Source organism: Neoarius graeffei, chromosome 6 (assembly GCF_027579695.1).
Source record: "Neoarius graeffei isolate fNeoGra1 chromosome 6, fNeoGra1.pri, whole genome shotgun sequence".
Taxonomy (NCBI): Eukaryota; Metazoa; Chordata; class Actinopteri; order Siluriformes; family Ariidae; genus Neoarius; species Neoarius graeffei.
In genome coordinates, this window is record NC_083574.1 from 33091535 (window position 1) to 33112177 (window position 20643).

The 20643-nt window shown below is 40.6% G+C and overlaps 1 protein-coding gene across 10 annotated transcripts in view; it reads right to left on the bottom strand.

The window, feature by feature from the left end:
* The window catches only part of LOC132887850 (latent-transforming growth factor beta-binding protein 4), a 295961-nt gene that overhangs the window by 199110 nt on the left and 76208 nt on the right, over positions 1-20643 (bottom strand). For 9 of the 10 annotated variants that reach the window (XM_060923582.1, XM_060923578.1, XM_060923579.1 and 6 more), the window contains exon 6: positions 1864-1986. The exons of the other annotated variant lie outside the window; for it this stretch is intronic. In XM_060923582.1, coding sequence (XP_060779565.1) covers positions 1864-1986 — 123 coding nt within the window. The remainder of the gene's footprint in view (positions 1-1863; positions 1987-20643) is intronic. 10 annotated transcript variants of the gene reach the window in all.

Genomic DNA, 20643 nt, shown 5'->3' on the forward strand with positions numbered 1-20643 from the left:
TTCCTTAACCATTCTTTGGTAGAACGACTTGTGTGCTTAGGGTCATTGTCTTGCTGCATGACCCACCTTCTCTTGAGATTCAGTTCATGGACAGATGTCCTGACATTTTCCTTTAGGATTCACTGGTATAATTCAGAATTCATTGTTCCATCAATGATGGCAAGCCATCCTGGCCCAGATGCAGCAAAACAGGCCCAAACCATGATACCACCACTACCATGTTTCACAGATGGGATAAGGTTCTTATGCTAGAATGCAGTGCTTTGCTTTCTCCAAACATAACGCTTCTCATTTCAACCAAAAAAATCTATTTTGGCCTCATCCGTCCACAAAACATTTTTTCCAATAGCCTTCTGGCTTGTCCACGTGATCTTTAGCAAACTGCAGACGAGCAGCAATGTTCTTTTTGGAGAGCAGTGGCTTTCTCCTTGCAACCCTGCCATGCACACCATTGTTGTTCAGTGTTCTCCTATTGGTGGACTCATGAACATTAACATTAGCCAGTGTGAGAGAGGCCTTCAGTTGCTTAGAAGTTACCGTGGGGTCCTTTGTGACCTCGCTGACTATTACACACCTTGCTCTTGGAGTGATCTTTGTTGGTCGACCACTCCTGGGGAGGGCAACAATGGTCTTGAATTTCTTCCATTTGTACACAATCTGTCTGACTGTGGATTGGTGGAGTCCAAACTCTTTAGAGATGGTTTTGTAACCTTTTCCAGCCTGATGAGCATCAACAATGCTTTTTTTGAGGTCCTTAGAAATCTCCTTTGTTCATGCCATGATACACTTCCACAAACATGTGTTGTGAGGCTCAGATTTTGATAGATCCCTGTTCTTTAAATAAAACAGGGTGCCCACTCACACCTGATTGTCATCCCATTGATTGAAAACACCTGACTCTAATTTCACCTTCAAATTAACTGCTGATCCTAGAAGTTCACATACTTTTGCCACTCACAGATATGTAATATTGGATCATTTTCCTCAATAAATAAATGACCAAGTATAATATTTTTCTCTCGTTTGTTGAACTGGGTTCTCTTTATCTACTTTTAGGACTTGTGTGAAAATCTGATGATCTTTGAGGTCATATTTATGCAGAAATATAGAAAATTCTAAAGGGTTCACAAACTTTCAAGCACCACTGTACGGTATGTGCATGTATTCATCATCATTCCCATGTCTTTCAAACAATAAGAACACTGTACTGGACTTAATTTTTAATGAGTTTGATGTTGGTTTTGAGGCCACATGTAAATGTGCAGTATATATTCTAAATAATTGGTGACATTTTAATGTCTTCATGTCCTTTCTCCCTTTAAATGTAAAGTGAGTAGAGATAATAATTGAATAAATCTTCATCCACATCTGCCACAAGACTGAATATATTTTCACTCTGATTCATTTTCATTAACTGCTTTATCCTAGTCACAGTGCTAATTTTTTTTTAATAAAATGTATTCATTTTATACTATGTGGAATCATATGTTGAATACACAATCCAGTATGTGGAAAGAAATATTTTCAAAACATTTTAAAATACTTTGTTTTCATCTTGGAAGACCTCACCTTTGAGTTGCACAATATATTATGCATTATAGTCTCAATATAACAGCCATTTTTAATCTGGTCTAGAACACTACATTATTCTCTACAGCACTTCACAGATCAACTTATTATGTCAACAAATATTAAAGAATGCATATAATAAAACTACCTGAACTACTTATTAATAAAATGTTTATAACAGAAAAAATAAAATCAGTTCTTGGTAGTGAACTCAGACATCTGGACCTGACCCTGCATTGTACCTGTGTGACTCTTCAGCCTTGTAAATCTTCTGGCACTTTTCCCTTTACTTACAGATACAGATGCCACGTGAGGCGTCCAATAAGAAACCAGGTTTGCAAACACAGCTGTAGCTCCCACGGGTGTTCACGCACTTCCCGTTCTCACAGAAACCCGGCTGCACGCACTCGTTAATATCTACACGAGGGGAGGAAGATGAGAGGTAGGTGTGTGGGTGTGTGGGCGTGTGTCTTTGTGTGTCATGTTGTTTCCATCCAAATAATTTTGTTCACACAAATGGAATCAGAAATCCAAACACACGCTGAAATGTTGCAGTAAAGTGTTTCCTCCTGTTTAAGGTAGTTGTGTGGATATATGATAAATATACACATATTATACACAAGCTGTGGTATAAATGATACCATAGAGTATATTCATGTTCCAGTTTCATCATGTCCCCATCCTTTTACATGACCAGTTGGAGTTTGATGTGTATGCACTAAAAGGATGGTACTGTCCTCAGCATGCCCAAAGCCATGGCCCAAAAACAACAGTTCATGACTTGTGAAAGACGGGCCCTTCAAGTGGATTTCATATTTAGAACATAAACATTGCCAAGTGGCGATTAACTCTAAAATTGTAGACTATTAGACTTGGGAATGTAATGTCATGGTGATGTTTCTTATGGACAATCCATTATTTTGACACAGATCTACCAAACTCAAGGATGAATAATGCATAGTCCCAGCTAAAAATGGTGGGGAATGGGGGAGTGTAACATTCAGAACAAACTCAGTCTCACAATGAGGAAGAAAATATATATTTTTTAACTGTTAAATTAATGTTATTAATTTTATAACAAAATTGTTTTCATAGTTTCATAATCATATTGTTGAGAGAGAGAGAGAGAGAGAGAGAGAGAGAGAGAGAGAGAGAGCAGGCTTCATCTTTCGTATCTCAGTTGGGAATAGAATAAGCAAAGTGAGTCACAGTGGAGACAGTTTGTCTCCATCTCAAAGATAAGTCACAACCCCAACATCACTCAAACCACACAAACAACGCCCCATAACCCCCCCCCCCACACACACACACACACACCACACCACACACAGCTTTAATACTGGGCTATGTGACATCACTTATCCGATTGGTGGTTTTGCAAGGAACATCACACACAGATAATTAAAGTTTCCTACACTGGATTAGCAAACAAACAAGCAAACACACACACACACACACACACACACACGCACACACACACACACACACACACACACACACACACTTGTGTGCAGGTGATTAGCATTTCTCCTAGTTTGATAGTCCTCGGTACATCAGAGTATCTGCTTACAGCTTGATGCCCTTGAAGAGGACAAAATTAAGTCTGTATCAGCAGTGAGAATTCAGTTCCGAGGGGTTCAGTAAAACTACCATAATATATTTAAAGCAGACTTGTTAAGAGAATCATTTTTAGCCTTCAGTAAAAGCAGACATTACTTTTTTATTTCTTTATTACACTATGCTATCATAATATAAATGTATTTAACACTGCCATCCACTTTTCCATGTCTTTTGGATTAATGATCTTATGTAATATTACAGATATTTCTATCCTATCCACATTCAAAATTATTCTTTAGAAATTCTTAAAATAAAACCAGCAATCTGGGTACAAGTGTTACTGCTCAAAAGGTGATTATGGAGAAATGCACCATGTCCACTGGTGTAGTACACTGCAATTTAAAATATGTTGTAGGTTTATCCTCCATAACAAGAGTTCTGCTTCTCCATCATATAGCTCCCTTTATTAAATGGATAGGTTAAGTTCTAAAATTTGATTGGCTGAGGCAACAGCAAAGCAGTAAAATAATGCTGATATACTAGATATTGTCAAGTATTTACTTAGTTCAAGCAAATTTTTGCTTATGTAGTGGGACTGCTGTATCTGATTCGCTCAAGCAGACAAGCGTGATCCCTCGAACTACTGTTCCCACATAACCACACACACCTGCTTTCGCTTTCACTTATTACTTGCCTTATTTAATCCCTGGTTTCTGTTAGTTTATCTTGTGTCCATCTCTGGGACTCAACCATGATAAAAATATGAAGTAAAAATGTCAAAATCCCATACATGAGAGAGAGAGAGAGAGAGAGAGAGAGAGAGAGACCACATTCACATAACTTTTAATACAGTACCAGTGTTTAGTCTACGTCTAGTTCATATCTAGAGTGTTTATACTGTTTATATTGTCTGAGTGTTTAGTCTGTGTGCAGTTCTTATCTAGTGTTTACACTGTTTACATTGTCTGAGTGTTTAGTCTATGTCTTGTTTTATCTAGTGTTTATACTGTTTATTTATACTGTTTATATTGTTTGTCTGAGTGTTTAGTCCAGTGGCGGCTGGTAGTCTTTCAAACAGGGGAGGCTGGTTGGTTACGATATTTCCAGATTTTAAATGAAAAAACACATCAATTTTGCCCATACTCTTGCCTCTGATCTGGCTGATTGTTGGCAGGGTCACAAACTGTGAAATAACAGGTTCTTTTGGCCCATTAGCCTACTGTCCAATATACATGATGGTGGTGTTGGGGGGGGGGGTATATTTTAACATTTTATATTTTAAAATTGTGGCATGTTGTTTAAAAATTGACCTTGGCTGTGTTTTTGTTTAAAAATGTTTTCCAAATTGTAGCTGTGTTTAATTCATATCCAGAGAAATATATATTCCAATATAATATACTCAGCATAAACATTTTAAATAGATTCTATATTTTTGGTCCATCCATGACATATTACTAAAGTAGCCTATTTACTGTTGTTGATGTGGGTCACTTGCTGTTAGCCAATTCACTTTCTCGTACCAGGAGAGCTGAAAGGAACGAGTATTATTCCCTACCTTTTTCACCAAGTCAATTTGAGGTGTTGGTCTACCCTGCTCTTTAATTTTAATTTTTTCCTCGAAAGGAAGACTGGCAAATGGCTTCGCCAAAATTAAATCAACAATGCTTGGCATCCGTGCGCAGCTTTCTTGCTAGCTGACTAGCCCCCTCAAGTTCAAGTTCAGTCACTCAAATAATCAAAATTTCTGGAACTAAGGAGGAGTTTCCGGTTGGGCTCCAGCTAAGATGGCCGCCTAAACTTGAACTTGCAAGGCCACCTTCAATATTTCATTTTCAACTGAGTCAAAAGTGCTTTAACGGCAATTCTATTTGTTGACAATTATAATGGGATCGGCGGAGAAGAGAACTGTGGAGGAGTTAGACCCCCAAACCCCTTCTCCGCTATCTAAATCGGCAAAGAAGAAAGCCAAGAAACAGCTCTTTGGTGAGCACACGGATTCCATTTTGGATGGTAGCGCTGAGAGCTCTGTGTTAGCCACGCTAATCTATGAGATGCGGGGAACTCTACGCGAACTTTCCCTTGATGTTAAAGCTATACGGGGTGATATGGACACTTTTCGAAAGAAACTCTCCAATGTGGAGACTGAGGTCTCAGCAATGAACGCCTCTTTAATGACTTTGAACAAGCGTACTGACATTATCCAAGCTGCCCAGCGCGAGGACAGGTCACAAATTAGGGAAGCTACCTCAACGATTGCTAAATTACAATCCAGCGTGGCGGAGCTGGAAGACCGAAACCGACGAAACAATCTGCGTCTTGTTAACCTTCCAGAAAATGAAGAGGGGGACGACGCTATTGCTTTCCTACAACGCCAGCTCCCTATCTGGTTCCCTTCACGGGCTGATCGAGGGACCATCGAAATTGAGAGAGCTCATCGAGTCTACAAGAGAGGTGAAAACTCATCAAGCAAGCCCAGAACTCTCATCTTCAAACTTCTGAGGTACAACGATCGCCAGGCTATCATGAAGGCGTACCGACAAGCAGGCACGAAGGCACAACATGGTCAGTCCCAGCTCATGCTATTTGCTGACTACTCCAATGCCACCGCCGTGAAACGCAAAGCTTTCTCATCCTGCATCGCTTCGCTCAAACAGAAAGGGATCCAGTTTTTCCTTCTCTACCCTGCCAGCCTGAAGGTAACATTCGACTCAAACAACACCCGCATTTTCTCTTCTCCCGAAGAGGCTCAGCATCACATTAAAGACATTTGATTTCAGCACTTGCCTCTCCTACGAAAACATCCGTTATTGCACTGGTTAGCGACCTGACTATACTGTATTTGGAATGCGAAAGTAACGTTGTCTTCAACATGGATTGTAACGTGTGTTTTTCCGCTATTGTACCCGTTGGGTCACTTCTTTCATAAACAATGACTCGTGTTAAAGCAACCAAACTGAACGTGGTTTTGCAAGACTGTCTTAGCTCGAATCCAAGGAATGATGATTACTTTTGTTCTGGCTAGGCCATGCAGGGATGTTTGCGTTTTTCCCTGGCAGGCTAGCAGCGTTCTTGTTTTAATACAATGCTTCAAGCCTGGGGGGGCTTTTGCTCATTTTTACGTCAGTTACATGGCTGCATATTTTCACATGGCTACATTTTCTTTTGTCTTCAAATTATCATTGTGTATGCTCATAACAGTTAATAATTGACAACTATAATTTCATTTCATGGAATGTGCAGGGAGTTAATGAGCCTGTTAAGAGGGTTAGGTGCCTTGAATTTCTACGTAAGAAAAGAATACACTTTGGAATTTTGCAAGAAACGCATTTAAAGAGACAGGATGTGCATAGATTTCAAAATAAGTTTTATAAAATCCTTTCTTTTTCATGTGCCCCAAATAAAACAAAGGGTGTTCTACTCTTAGTTGACAGAAAGCTGAATCTCCATGTTGATGAGCTTGGCAATGATTCTGATGGTCGATTTTGCTTTGCTTTGATTACCTTAAATTCAGTTAAATATTGTTTAGTCTCCATATATGCACCAAATGTCTTTGAGCCACAGTTTTTTGATGATATCAAAGCCAGACTCATACATTTAAACGTTCCTATAATTTTAGGTGGTGATCTCAATTTAGCAATTGATATCCTGGATAGGTCCAACTCTGCCCCGCCTACTTTCAACCAGCTCTTGTCATCTAACTACATCACAGATTTTATGAAAGACTTGAATGTGGTGGATGGCTGGCGTATCAGGAATCCTAATGAAAGGGACTACACATTTTTCTCTTCACGCCATAAAACATTTTCTAGAATTGATTACATTTTTGTTTCAGCTGCCCTGCTGGAGTCGGTTTTAAACACAGAAATCCTACCTATGCTAATTTCTGATCATTCTCCTGTCAAAATCACTTTATCAAAAGCTTACTCATCTTCTCGTTTTAAGCGTTGGCGCTTTAATGTGTACCTGCTACAGGATGAAAGATTCCTAGAATATATTAGGAAAGATTTGGACGAATTTATCTCCCTAAATAATTCAGATGATGTAAACCCTCACGTTCTCTGGGAGACTACAAAATGTGCAATCAGAGGCAGTTGTATATCATATGCCTCCAAAATAGTCGCAGACCGTAAGAGGAAAATTTGTGACCTGGAAAAAGAAATTCAGCAGATAGAAATATTGCAGAAAAATAAGTATGATGCTGCCAGAGCTAGAGCAATGAATTCTTTAAAGGCACAATATAAGGATGTTATTAGTGTAAGGGCTGAGTTTAACTTACTTAGAACTAGGCAGCTTTATTACGAGCAATCAGATAGACCAAATAGACTTCTTGCATTGCGCCTTAAACAGTCAGAACGTCTTGCCTCAGTGGATGCAGTAAAAGATTCTTCTGGCGTAGTCATTACCCACCCACCTCTAGTGAATAATGTTTTCAGGGAATTTTATTCTGAACTTTACAAGTCTGAAACACCGGATGACTTGACCGATATGCATGCCTTTCTTAGTCCTTTGGAGCTCCCGTCTCTATCAGCAGAGGAAGCTGACCAATTAGATGCCCCACTCACCTTAGAAGAACTTAGATCAGCAGCTGTTTCCATGACTAGGCACAAGTCACCAGGGTTGGATGGGATACCTCCAGAGCTATTTGTAGAACTCTGGGACTTGGTTGGGCCTTTGTTACTTAAATCCATCCAATATTCACTAGATGCTGGCTACTTTCACAGAGACCAAAGAACAGCTCTGATTTCCTTGTTGTTAAAGACTGGGAAGGACCCACTGGACTGTGGAAACTATAGGCCCTTGTCATTGTTAAATTCAGACATTAAGATATATGCCAAAGTTCTTTCCAACAGGCTAAACAAATACATCTCTCATTTAGTACATGAGGATCAGACAGGCTTTATCAGGGGTCGCCTGGCCTCAGACAATGTTAGACGGCTTTTGCATGTTATAGATGCCCCCAAAGATGAAGCTGACTCCTATGCAGTCTTTAGTCTAGATGCTATGAAGGCCTTTGATAGGCTGGAATGGCGTTATCTGTGGGCTGTGCTTAGGAGATTTGGATTTGGAGACACATTTATCCATATGGTTCAAACACTTTACAATAAACCCACTGCGTGTGTCTCTACAGGTCATAAATTGTCTTCACAGTTCTGTCTGGAGAGGGGCACTAGACAAGGCTGCCCTCTTTCTCCAATTTTGTTTGCTTTATCCCTAGAACCCTTAGCTCAAGCAGTCAGGCAGAGTCCATTAATTTCTCCTATACACATTAAAAACACCACGCATCATATTTCACTTTACGCTGATGATATTATTCTTTACCTGTCTGATATCACTAACTCAGTTCCTCAAGCCCTAGCTTTATTCCAAAGATTTGGTTCTTTTTCCGGATACAAAATTAACTGGAGTAAATCTATATTAATGCCTCTTGATTCAACCCCTCCTCATTTTAATCCCCCTGTGTCTTCACCTATTCAGATTCAAACCTCTGGTTTCACTTATCTAGGTGTAAGTATTCATCCTTCCCTCACTCAGGTTTGCAAGCACAATTTCAATGTGATGTTACAAAAAATCAAGAATGATCTGAACAGATGGTCCCCACTCCAAATTTCTGTCTGCGGTAGGATTTCTGTGTTGAAAATGAATATTCTTCCCAGGGTTAATTTTTTGTTTTCTGCTATATCACTGACTCCTCCACCACATTTTTTTAGGGACATTGACAGGCTTTGTTCTAATTTCATATGGAATAACAAAAGATCCAAAATTCGTTTAAAGACATTGCAGCTTCCCAAAATTTATGGTGGTCTGGCTGTACCTAATTTTAAGCATTACTTTTGGGCTTTTCAGTTAAGATTTTTAAAAGTATGGTTTGATCCTTCTTCCAAAATTTCCTGGAGATCCATAGAACAAGGATTAGTTCATCCCCTCCGACTACAGGATCTTCCTTTTTCAGGTATCACTCAAAGAAGCTCATCACTACGACTGGGTCCAATTATCAACTGCTCTCTTGAAGTATGGAAACAGTCCTGTAAGTTTCTGGGTTATAATCATAAATTTCATAAATCCTCCCCCTTATGGCACAACAACCACCTCTTAACAGGCTCTAAACCTTTTGTTTCTCCTTCTTGGTCAGATAAAAATATCCATACTCTGAGTGATATATTTGACTCTGATGGCTTACGTTCTTTTCAAGACATTTGTAACTCTTTTTCTCTCCCTGGCACATCCTTTTTCTTTTACCTAAGATTACGCTCTGCTCTTAAGGCATATGGGGTTCCATGGGATAGACACTTGAATAATCATCCCCTTCTTGAACATTTGCAGAAATTTAAGTCAACCAAGGGTTTGGTGTCATATTTATATGATGTGTTTACTGCAGAAAAGCATCCTCCCATAGGTGCTGTTTCAGTTTGGTTCAGGGAGTTTGATAGATTTGGTGTGGAGCCTGACTGGGAAACTATCTGGACCAATATTTTCTCATCTTCTAATTGTCTGGCCCATCAGCTAATACATTTTAAGTTTGCTCATAGGGTCTATATAACTCCTTGCAGAGCTTATTTAATGAAATTAACTGATGATAAAGTTTGTAAAAAATGCCCCACAGGCTCCATAGGGGACTATTTTCATATGTTTTGGGAATGCCCACCTATTGTCAAGTTTTGGAAACATGTTGTCAAAAAGCTCTCTGAATTGTTAAGGTATGATGTCCCTTTATGTCCAAAGTTACTTTTACTTGCTGATGATTCTAATGTAATGTTTACCCTTCAACAGAAAAGGATATTGATGGCGGCCCTGACTGCCTCAAAAAAGGCCATTTTGAAAGGTTGGTTTGAGTCTGACATAAATCTGGCAGCGGTTTGGCGTTCCTATATTTTGGACATTTTAATTCTTGAGCGTGCTACAGCAAGGTATCATAAAGCCACGCCACGGACAATTGACAACTGGTCAGCTGCCATATCTTTCTTTTCTTAAAATACTTCATGTATCTGATGTCATGATATGTAGCCTATGTTTTGCTCTTTCCCTGTAACTACCTGAGTTTCAAGAAGTGTAACCCCCCCCCACACACACATACTTTTAGTTTTGTTTTTTGTTTGTTTGTTTTTTTTGTTGTTCGTTTGTCTTTTATACATTATGCATTGCTGTTTGGTGTGTAACAACGGTTTCTATGTGAAAGCAATAAAAATATATTAACAAAAAAAAAAATTTCTGGAACTAAGATAGCAAACTTGACAACACTATATTTACACTTTATTTACAATTAAAATATATACAAACTAAAAAAGCTGGTAGAAACCGTATGTAATGAATGAAATCGAAATGTAAGCCGATCTCTTACTATACACCACAGCACTTGCAAATCCGCATGGGACTGAACTGATGTTGCCAGATACTGCTGACGTTATCCAGCCCAAAATATGTTCAAAACCCGCCAAAATGCACTTAAAACTGCCCAATCTGGCAACACTGTACCGCTGCCTGTCTGTAGTTGAAACGAGCTGTCAATCAAAGAAAATATCCGGCCGCTTTCACCAATCACCAGTCTCCTCGCGGAAACTGCCATGTCCCTCCCATGTGAGGCTCGGAGTCAGTGGGCGGGCATTTTCACAGTATTTGTCCAATAACCGTCTTGCATTTTGAGATTGAAAAGCGCATCGCTCCCAAATGCCGTTGAAGTCCATTGAGGCTGGGAGTCCGTGAGACTCCGTGGGCAGGCGGTTTCGCAGTATTTGTCCAATAATTGTCTTGCATTTTGAGACTGACAAGCACATAGCTCCCAATCCACTGAGGCTGGGCTGCATCGCGCTGTCACGAGGGGGAAAAACTCACGCACACATTAGGCGAACTGGGGAAAGTTATAACGGAATGATTTCGCACTGTAGTTGGGTTGAGCACATATATTTCTATGATTCTGGATCTAAAATAGCAATGTTATAAGGTCGGCTATAACATAAGCCTAGCGCAATTCATCCTACACGATGTTCGTCATTTTTAGAGGAGGCTGAGCCTCCCTCGTTGTCTTAGAGCAATCGCCCGTGGTTTAGTCTATGTCTAGTTCCTATCTAGAGTGTTTATACTGTTTATATTGTTGTATGTTTTTTTCAATTATTCTATTTTTATTTATTGCATTGGCTGTTTGCACCATGGGTCAGAGAGGACTGAAATTTCATCTGTGCTGTATGTCGAGCATGTATAGCATATTTGACAATAAAGTTGACTTGACTTGTTATATCTGTTTTATCTTATTATTATTGTTACTGTTGTTGATGTAGCTTATAAACAAACCTTTATCGTAGGTATATACAGTACCAGTCAAAACTTTGGTCACACCTACTTATTCATAGGTTTTCTTGTATTTTGACTATCTTCTACATTGTAAAACAATACTGAAGACATCAAAACTGTGAAATAATATATGGAATTATGTGGTAAAAAATTTTTCAGTTTTAAAAAACAAAATATCTCATCTCATCTCATCATCTGTAGCTGCTTTATCCTGTTCTACAGGGTCACAGGCAAGCTGGAGCCTATCCCAGCTGACTACGGGCGAAAGGCGGGGTACACCCTGGACAAGTCGCCAGGTCATCACAGGGCTGACACATAGACACAGACAACCATTCACACTCACATTCACACCTACGGTCAATTTAGAGTCACCAGTTAACCTAACCTGCATGTCTTTGGACTGTGGGGGAAACCGGAGCACCCGGAGGAAACCCACGTGGACACGGGGAGAACATGCAAACTCCGCACAGAAAGGCCCTCGCCGGCCACGGGGCTCGAACCCGGACCTTCTTGCTGTGAGGCGACAGCGCTAACCACTACACCACCGTGCCACCCTAAAACAAACAAAATATGTTTCATATATTAGATTCTTCAAGGTAGCCACTGTTTACCCTGATGACACTTTGCGCACAATTGGCATTATCTTAACCAGCTTCATGAGGTAGTCATCTGAAATGCTCTTCAATTAACAGGTGTGCCTCATCAAAAGTTAATTAGTGGAATTTATTGCTTTATTAATGTGTTTGAGATCAAACAATAAATAGTAAATAATAACAATACAGTAAATATCCCTATTCCACAACTGTAGTAATCCATATTATGTCAAGAACCGCTCAACTAAGGAACGAGAAATGACATCCATCATTACTTTAAGACATGAAGTGTATTTCAATTAATAAAATTAAAGAAAAACCATTGAATTAGAAGGTGTGTTCAAATGTTTGACTTGTACTGTATGTACACAAAAAACAAGCTTTATACAATGTCTTGCAAAAGTATTCATCTCCCTTGGTGTTTGTCCTGTTTTGTAGCATTACAAGCAAATGTAATGGATATTTTGGGGTTTAGCACCATTTGATTTACACAACATGCCTACCACTTTAAAGGTGCAAATTATTGTTTTATTCTGACAAAAAAATTTAAAATACAATAAAAAAAAACAGAAATCTGGAGTGTGCATTGATATTCACCCCGTTTCGTATGAAACCCCTAAATAAGAGCTGGTCCAACCAATTCACTTCATAAGTCACATAATTATTTGATGAAGATCCATCCATCCATCCATCCATCCATCCATCCATCCATTATCTGTAGCTGCTTATCCTGTGGTACAGGGTCACAGGCAAGCTGGAGCCTATCCCAGCTGACCATGGGCGAGAGGCGGAGTACACCCTGGACAAGTTGCGAGGTTATCGCAGGGCTTGATTAAGATCCACGTGTGCAATCAAAGTGTCACGTGATCTGTCACATGATGTCTGAATAAATCAACCTGTTCTGGAAGGACCCTGAATCTGCAATACTACTAAGCAGGCAACATGAAAACCAAGGAGCACTCCAAACAGGTCAGAGACAAAGTTGTGAAGAAGTATGGATTAGGATTGGGTGATAAAAAAAAATTCCCAAACTTTGAATATCCCAGGAAACACCATTAAATCCATTATAGCAAAATGGAAAGACTATGGCACCACTACAAACCTGAAAAGAGAAGGCTGCCCACCAAAACTCACAGACCAGGCAAGGAGGGCATTAATCAGAGATGCAACAAAGACATCAAAGATAACACTGAAGGAGCTACAAAGATCCACAGCAGAGATGGAAGGATCTGTCCATAGGACCACTTTAAGCCGTACACTCCACAGAGTGGGGCTTTATGGAAGAGTGGCCAGAAAAAAAGGCATTGCTTAAGAAAACCTGTTTGGAGTTTGCCCAACAGCATGCGGCAGACTCCCCAAACACATGGAAGAAGATTCTCTGGTCAAATGAGCCTAAAATTGAACTTTTTGGCCATCATGGGAAATGCCATGTGTGGCGCAAACCCAACACCCTGAGAACACCATTCCTACAATGAAGCATGGTGGTGGCAGCATCATGATGTGGGGATATTTTTCATCTGCAGGGACAGGAAAGCTGGTCAGGACTGAAGGAAAGATACAGGACAATTCTGGAGGAAAACCTGTTTGAGTCAGCCAGAGGTTTGAGACTGGGACGAAGGTTCACGTTCCAGCAGGACAATGACCCGAAACATACTGCTAAAACTACACTGGAGTGGTTTAAAGGGAAACATTTAAATGTCTTGGAATGGCCTAATCAAAGCCCAGACCTCAATCTAATTGAGAATCTGTGGCATAACTTGAAGATTACTGTACACCAATGCAACCCATCTAACTTGAAAGAGTTGGAGCAGTTTTGCCTTGAGGAATAGGCAAAAATCCTAGTGGCCAGATGTGCTAAGCTAATAGAGTCATACCACAAGAGACTTGCAGCTGTAATTGCAGCAAAAGGTGGCTCTACAAAGTCTTGACCCTAAACATGTGCACACTCCAGATTTCTGTTTTTTCATCTTAATTATTGTTTGTGTCACAATAAAAAAAACAAAACAATTTTCACATTTAAAGTTGTAGGCATGTTGTGTGAATCAAATGGTGCTACCCCCCCCCCCCCCCCCCCAAAAAAAAAAAAAAAAAAATCCATTTTAATTCTAGCTTGTACTGTGACAAAACAGGACAAACACAGAGGGGGATGAACACCGTATACATATGGTTTGTACCTATCCACAGTTTCAGCTTTCCAACTATCTATTAGATCTTGGAAAGGATCCCCCACAGATATGGTGCTCCCACTGAATCTGCTCATGTTTGCTTATTGTTTTGAGTATCAGTAGTGCTGTCGCAATATCATCATTTACGTCACCACCAGCAATGTCATGACCGGTCACAACACGTAAATTTGAAGGTTCTGATTCCCATTTGAGCCATAACAAAAGATGTCCATAAATGTTACTCGGTCACCGGGGGTATAGATTCATGTTCCAATTTTTCCGTTTTGCTCATATTCCCACAGAACACCAATACTGCACTATAACGGAAAATATATAGGTTTTCACTGTGAGTGAGAATGGTATAAAAGCACAATCACCATGCCAAGGTCTTTGTGAAGTTGTGCACAGCGTTGATCTTACCTAACCTTATATTCTTTTTCCCCCTTTGTTTAGTTCTTGGTTTTTACCCTCTTGCATTTTACTCTGTTCATGCTGTATGCTGATTATTTGACCCTTGCTTGATTTTGACTACTCTTTTGCCTCATGTTTTTGATTTTTGCTGCCTGTCTGTAATAAACTCTAAACAGGTTTATTTTTGCTCTGCAACAGACAGACAGACAGACAGACAGACAGACAGACAGACAGACAGATAGATAGATAGATAGATAGATAGATAGATAGATAGATAGATAGATAGATAGATAGATCCTGAATAAGCCTCATCCACTGATAGCCTGTCAGCTAGGTAGCGAGGTCATAATAATTTAAATTATGTGGACATGGGTGTTTTACTAGGAAGTACAACACTTGTATTTTTCATGCGAGCTACATCAAGGACATGTGACCAAAACTGTGACATAAATATCGATATGTCACTTGTAAGGAAATGGATGAATTGTTTTGATAAATTTGGGGCCTTTTTGTTTGTGAATGTGTCTATCTAATAAAAGGAAAATCACACGTTGGCTTGAAGATATGAAGTTCATCTTCTCGTGTTGAAAAACTCACATTTTTCACAAAAAATACATCATTGATCTGAGAAACATATTTAAATAATATTGGCTGGCATTGAGTAGTATATCAAATATATTCCATTCAGCTAGCATGACACTGAATGAGTCTTTGACTCATTCAATATCATGCTAGCTGAATGGAATATATCTGATAAACCACGAAAAATGCCATCTCATCTCATTATCTCTAGCTGCTTTATCCTTCTACAGGGTCGCAGGCAAGCTGGAGCCTATCCCAGCTGACTACAGGCGAAAGGCGGGGTACACCCTGGACAAGTCGCCAGGTCATCACAGGGCTGACACATAGACACAGATAACCATTCACACTTATGGTCAATTTAGAGTCACCAGTTAACCTAACCTGCATGTCTTTGGACTGTGGGGGAAACCGGAACACCCGGAGGAAACCCACGCGGACACGGGGAGAACATGCAAACTCCACACAGAAAGGCCCTCGCCGGCCCCGGGGCTCGAACCCAGGACCTTCTTGCTGTGAGGCGACAGCGCTAACCACTACACCACCGTGCCGCCCGAAAAATGCCATTATTATTATTATAATACATACAGTGGTGCTTGAAAGTTGGTGAACCCTTTAGAATTTTCTATATTTCTGCATAAATATGACCTAAAACATCATCAGGTTTTCACACAAGTCCTAAAAGTAGATAAAGAGAACCCAGTTAAACAAATGAGACAAAAATATTATACTTGGTCATTTATTTTTTGAGGAAAATGATCCAATATTACATAACCGTGAGTGGCAAAAGTATGTGAACCTTTGCTTTCAGTATCTGGTGTGACCCTCTTGTGCAGCAATTACTGCAACTAAACATTTCCGGTAACTGTTGATCAGTCCTGCACACTCATCTCATTATCTCTAGCCGCTTTATCCTTCTACAGGGTCACAGGCAAGCTGGAGCCTATCCCAGCTGACTACGGGCGAAAGGCAGGGTACACCCTGGACAAGTCGCAGGGCTGACACATAGACACAGACAACCATTCACACTCACATTCACACCTACGGTCAATTTAGGGTCACCAGTCAACCTAACCTGCATGTCTTTGGACTGTGGGGGAAACCGGAGCACCCGGAGGAAACCCACGCGGACACGGGGAGAACATGCAAACTCCACACAGAAAGGCCCTCGCCGGCCCCGGGGCTCGAACCCAGGACCTTCTTGCTGTGAGGCGACAGCGCTAACCACTACACCACCGTGCCGCCCGTCCTGCACACTGGCTTGGAGGAATTTTAGCCCATTCCTCCACACAGAACAGCTTCAACTCTGGGATGTTGGTGGGTTTCCTCACATGAACTGCTTGCTTCAGGTCCTTCCACAACATTTTGATTGGATTAAGGTCAGGACTTTGACTTGGCCATTCCAAAACATTAACTTTATTCTTCTTTAGCCATTCTTTGGTAGAACGACTAATATGCTTACGGTCATTGTCTTACTGCATGACCCAGCTTCTCTTGAGAAGCAGATCATAGATAGATGTCCTGACATTTTCCTTTAGAATTTGCTGGTATAATTCAGAATTCATTGGTCCATCAATGATGGCAAGCCGTCCTGGCCCAGATGCAGCAAAACAAGCCCAAACCATGATACTACCACCACCATGTTTCACAGATGGGATAAGGTTCTTATGCTGGAATGCAGTGTTTTCCTTTCTCCAAACATAACGCTTCTCATTTAAACCAAAAAGTTCTATTTTGGTTTCATCCCTCCAAAAAATCTTTTTCCAATAGCCTTCTGCCTTGTCCATGTGATCTTTAGCAAACTGCAGAAGAGCAGCAGTGTTCTTTTTGGAGAACAGTGGCTTTCTCCTTGCAACCCTGCCATGCACACCATTGTTATTCAGTGTTCTCCTGGTGGTGGACTCATGAACATTAACATTAGCTAATGTGAGAGAAGCCTTCAGTTGCTTAGAAGTTACCCTTGGGGTCCTTTGTGACCTCGACGACTATTACATGCCTTGCTCTTAGAGTGATCTTTGTTGGTTGACCACTCCTGAGGAGGAAAACAATGGTCTTGAATTTGCTCCATTTGTACACAATCTGTCTGACTGTGGATTGGTGGAGTCCAAACTCTTTAGAGATGGTTTTGTAACCTTTTCCAGCCTGATGAGCATCAACAATGCTTTTTCTGAGGTCCTCAGAAATCTCCTTTGTTCATGCCATGATACACTTCCACAAACATTTGTTGTGAAGATCAGACTTTGATAGATCCCTGTTTTTTAAATAAAACAGGGTGCCCACTCACACTTGATTGTCGTCCCACTGATTGAAAACACCTGACTCTAAGGCCCTGTCCACACGGCAACGGATTCAGGTGAATCCGATAAAATTGTTTATCGTTTTGGCCTGGCGTCCACACGGCACCGGCGTTTTGGGTGCCCCAAAACGAAATCTTTTGAGAACGGGTTCCAGAGTGGAAAGATCTGGCAACGGCGCCGTTGCAAAGTCATCTGGATGAGTAGAACGGATTTGTTTACGATGACGTCACAACCACATGTGCTTCACGCCGGGTAGAAGTGTAACGAACTCGATGCGAGTTGTCAACAAATCCTATAACTTGGTTCATGAAACGCACTTACAAAATATTTTCACTGTGAATATTTATTGTGTAATGGTGCAAAGTGAGAGAGAGAGAGAGAGAGAGAGAGAGAGAGAGAGTTAGGGCAGAGTCAATCCCGCCAGCAAAAATAGGGAAAAAAAAGGAGCGATCTCACCTCTTCAGATGTTGGTTTAAGTCCTACAATACATTCTTCAAAAAGGGCGTAGAAGAACAAATTAATCCATCAACGTGTAGCATTCAATTTATTCCGGACCATTAAAGACGCCGCCTCCCGTGTAGAATCATACGTCATCCTCGCCACCATATTGGATGGGTCAAAGCGGAGAATAAAGATGCCTCATTCATGTGCTGCGTTTAACTGTACCAACAGGTTTGCCGTCCAAACGAGATCACATGGGATTACCTTTCACAGGTGAGACTGGAAAAATACTTTTCATTGTATTTGGTCATTATAATGTAATTTTACGAACAGATTTTTCTGACTTTGTGGCTAATATGAAGTCTCGCGCATACAGTAAATCCTCTAATACTGGCCTGTATTCCATTACTGGCCGGGACTCTAATATTGGCCGGTCTCGCTGTCGGAGGAGGTAAATAATGGCCGGACTCTAATACAGGCCGGGGCTATAACCAACGATGTTTCTGAGATCATAGTGGCCTTACACAATCGTTCCGATCTGAAAGACAATTGTGATCAGTGGCGCCGCCAGGCGTATGGCCGTACGCACTAGGCGTACCTTGGGGAGAGAGATTTTTTTTTTACTTATAATTGTTACCTGAATGCTTTGGCAATGCAACATAATTTGAGAAAGAGAGAGAGAGAGAGAGAGAGAGAGAGACGTGTGTGTGCCGGCGCATTTGTGTGCTTCAGGAGTGGGCGGGGTGTGCGTGACCAAGAAAGCTCATTGGTCAATGCAGATATACTTTTCTTGCACCACTGAGATTCTCTCCAGTTTTGAGAAACGGAGACAGACAATCGTCAGTAGTCAGAGCTTGTGCGAGAATTTATTGAGAAGCGAGTCAAAAATGAGTAAACGAACCCTGAAACAAACGAGCTTGTTTCAGACTTTTACGAAAAAGTCCAAAAGCAGTGATCCAGGGGTGTCATCTGCTTGCCAGTCCTCTCCAGTATCAGCTAGTAACACGGCACTGGCAGCTTCCACTCCTCCGCAACCTAGCAGCAGTATGCTGCAGCTGGATGCTAGCTCAGTTCCTTTGAGGGAATTGCCTTCATCTACCTCTGAGTTTGAAACTAGCCATACATCCAGTGAATTTCATATAAGAACACCTACATCTCCCCATGTCTCTTATGATCAGAAATAGATGGTTGCTCCACCTTGCTGACAAATGAGCCATCAGATAGCTTTACTAATGAGCCACGAGTCAGCCCGCTATCACTGACATCAGATTTATCAGACATAGGTAAACTTCAACCAGATGCCTTAAAATGTGCACCGGACTCTGTAAAGCTCAATGTCCTACAGAACCGCTTCAAACCAGACAGAGGGTGGGTGGCTCCTTCTACTCTGATTTTCGGTAAACTCAGAAAAATACCCGAGGAGTTTTTCAACGAGTCTATGTACCCCACATTGCGCTACAGTGTGTGTCAGAGTCGTGCGTGCGGTAGTGCTGAGCAAGTTCACTAGATTCTAATCGAGGCTATAAAGAGTTTATTGTCGTGTGTAGTTCACATATGTAACTGTACAATAATGAACTTGTTGTAGAGACTGGCGCGAGTGATGAGGAGATTACAGAGAGAGATGAAGAGGAGGAGGAAAGTGTGGAGGAGGATTAAACAGAATTTGAGGATTTTTTTCAGTGAGCGGCAAGGTGTCTAAACCTGTAAGTTGCCTTTTGTTATGAATCAATAATTATCACCATGGAAAAGTGTTTACAATGCACTACGTTTGCTTTATGGTGAACATCGTTAAAATTACAGAATTTACATTCGTTGGCCTTCGTTGTTCTGAATTTCCCTGAGATATTTGATACCGGTACTTCCACTTAGCCTACGTCAAATAAAATGTCGCTGTGATGGCAGAACAGTTTCCGTTAACTTTTTATCCCATTTTTTCAAAACTTTGTTTTGCAAGTCGGTTTGGCCAAGATTGCAGCCTGTGTTGTCTTTTTTTTTTTCGTATTGCCGTGCAGAAAAATTGCAGCTGCTGGAAAGGATGTCTGAATTACCGGTATTTGTTGATAATGTTCTGTATACCGTTATGGTAACTGTACTTTTTCAATAAATGAACCTATTTTATAGGTTCAAATAGACACAAAATCTCGTTTTTATTCATTCCACTGGTAGTCTGTTTTGCTCAAATAGAAATAGAGGCCTGCCTCTAATTCTGGCCTCCTTCCAATAATGGCCTGGACCAAGATGCACTTGAGTGAAATAAAGGCCCCGGCCTATATTAGAGGATTTACGGTAATGGTTTATGCACATGTGTCCTTACTTCTTCTATTGTTCTGGTGTCTCCGAAGGGACCGTCTTACAGCGCCCCTAGAGGTGCTGTAAGAGAGCCCCTAGAGGTGCTGTATAATTTTCAGCAAGCGTTGCGTTGCCATATGTACCTGATATTTTACTGATCCGTTGCCCATGTGGACACGATATTTTTTTTAATAATATCTCATTGCCGTTGTTGTGTGGATGTAGCCTAATTTCACCTTCAAATTAACTGCTAATCCTCGAGGTTCACATACTTTTGCCACTCACAGATATGTAATATTGGATTATTTTCCTCAACAAATAAATGACCAAATATAATATTTTAGTCTCATTTGTTTAACTGGGTTTTCTTTATCTACTTTTAGGACTTGTGTGTAAACCTCATGATATTTTAGGTCATATTTATTCAGAAATACAGAAAATTCAAAAGGGTTCACA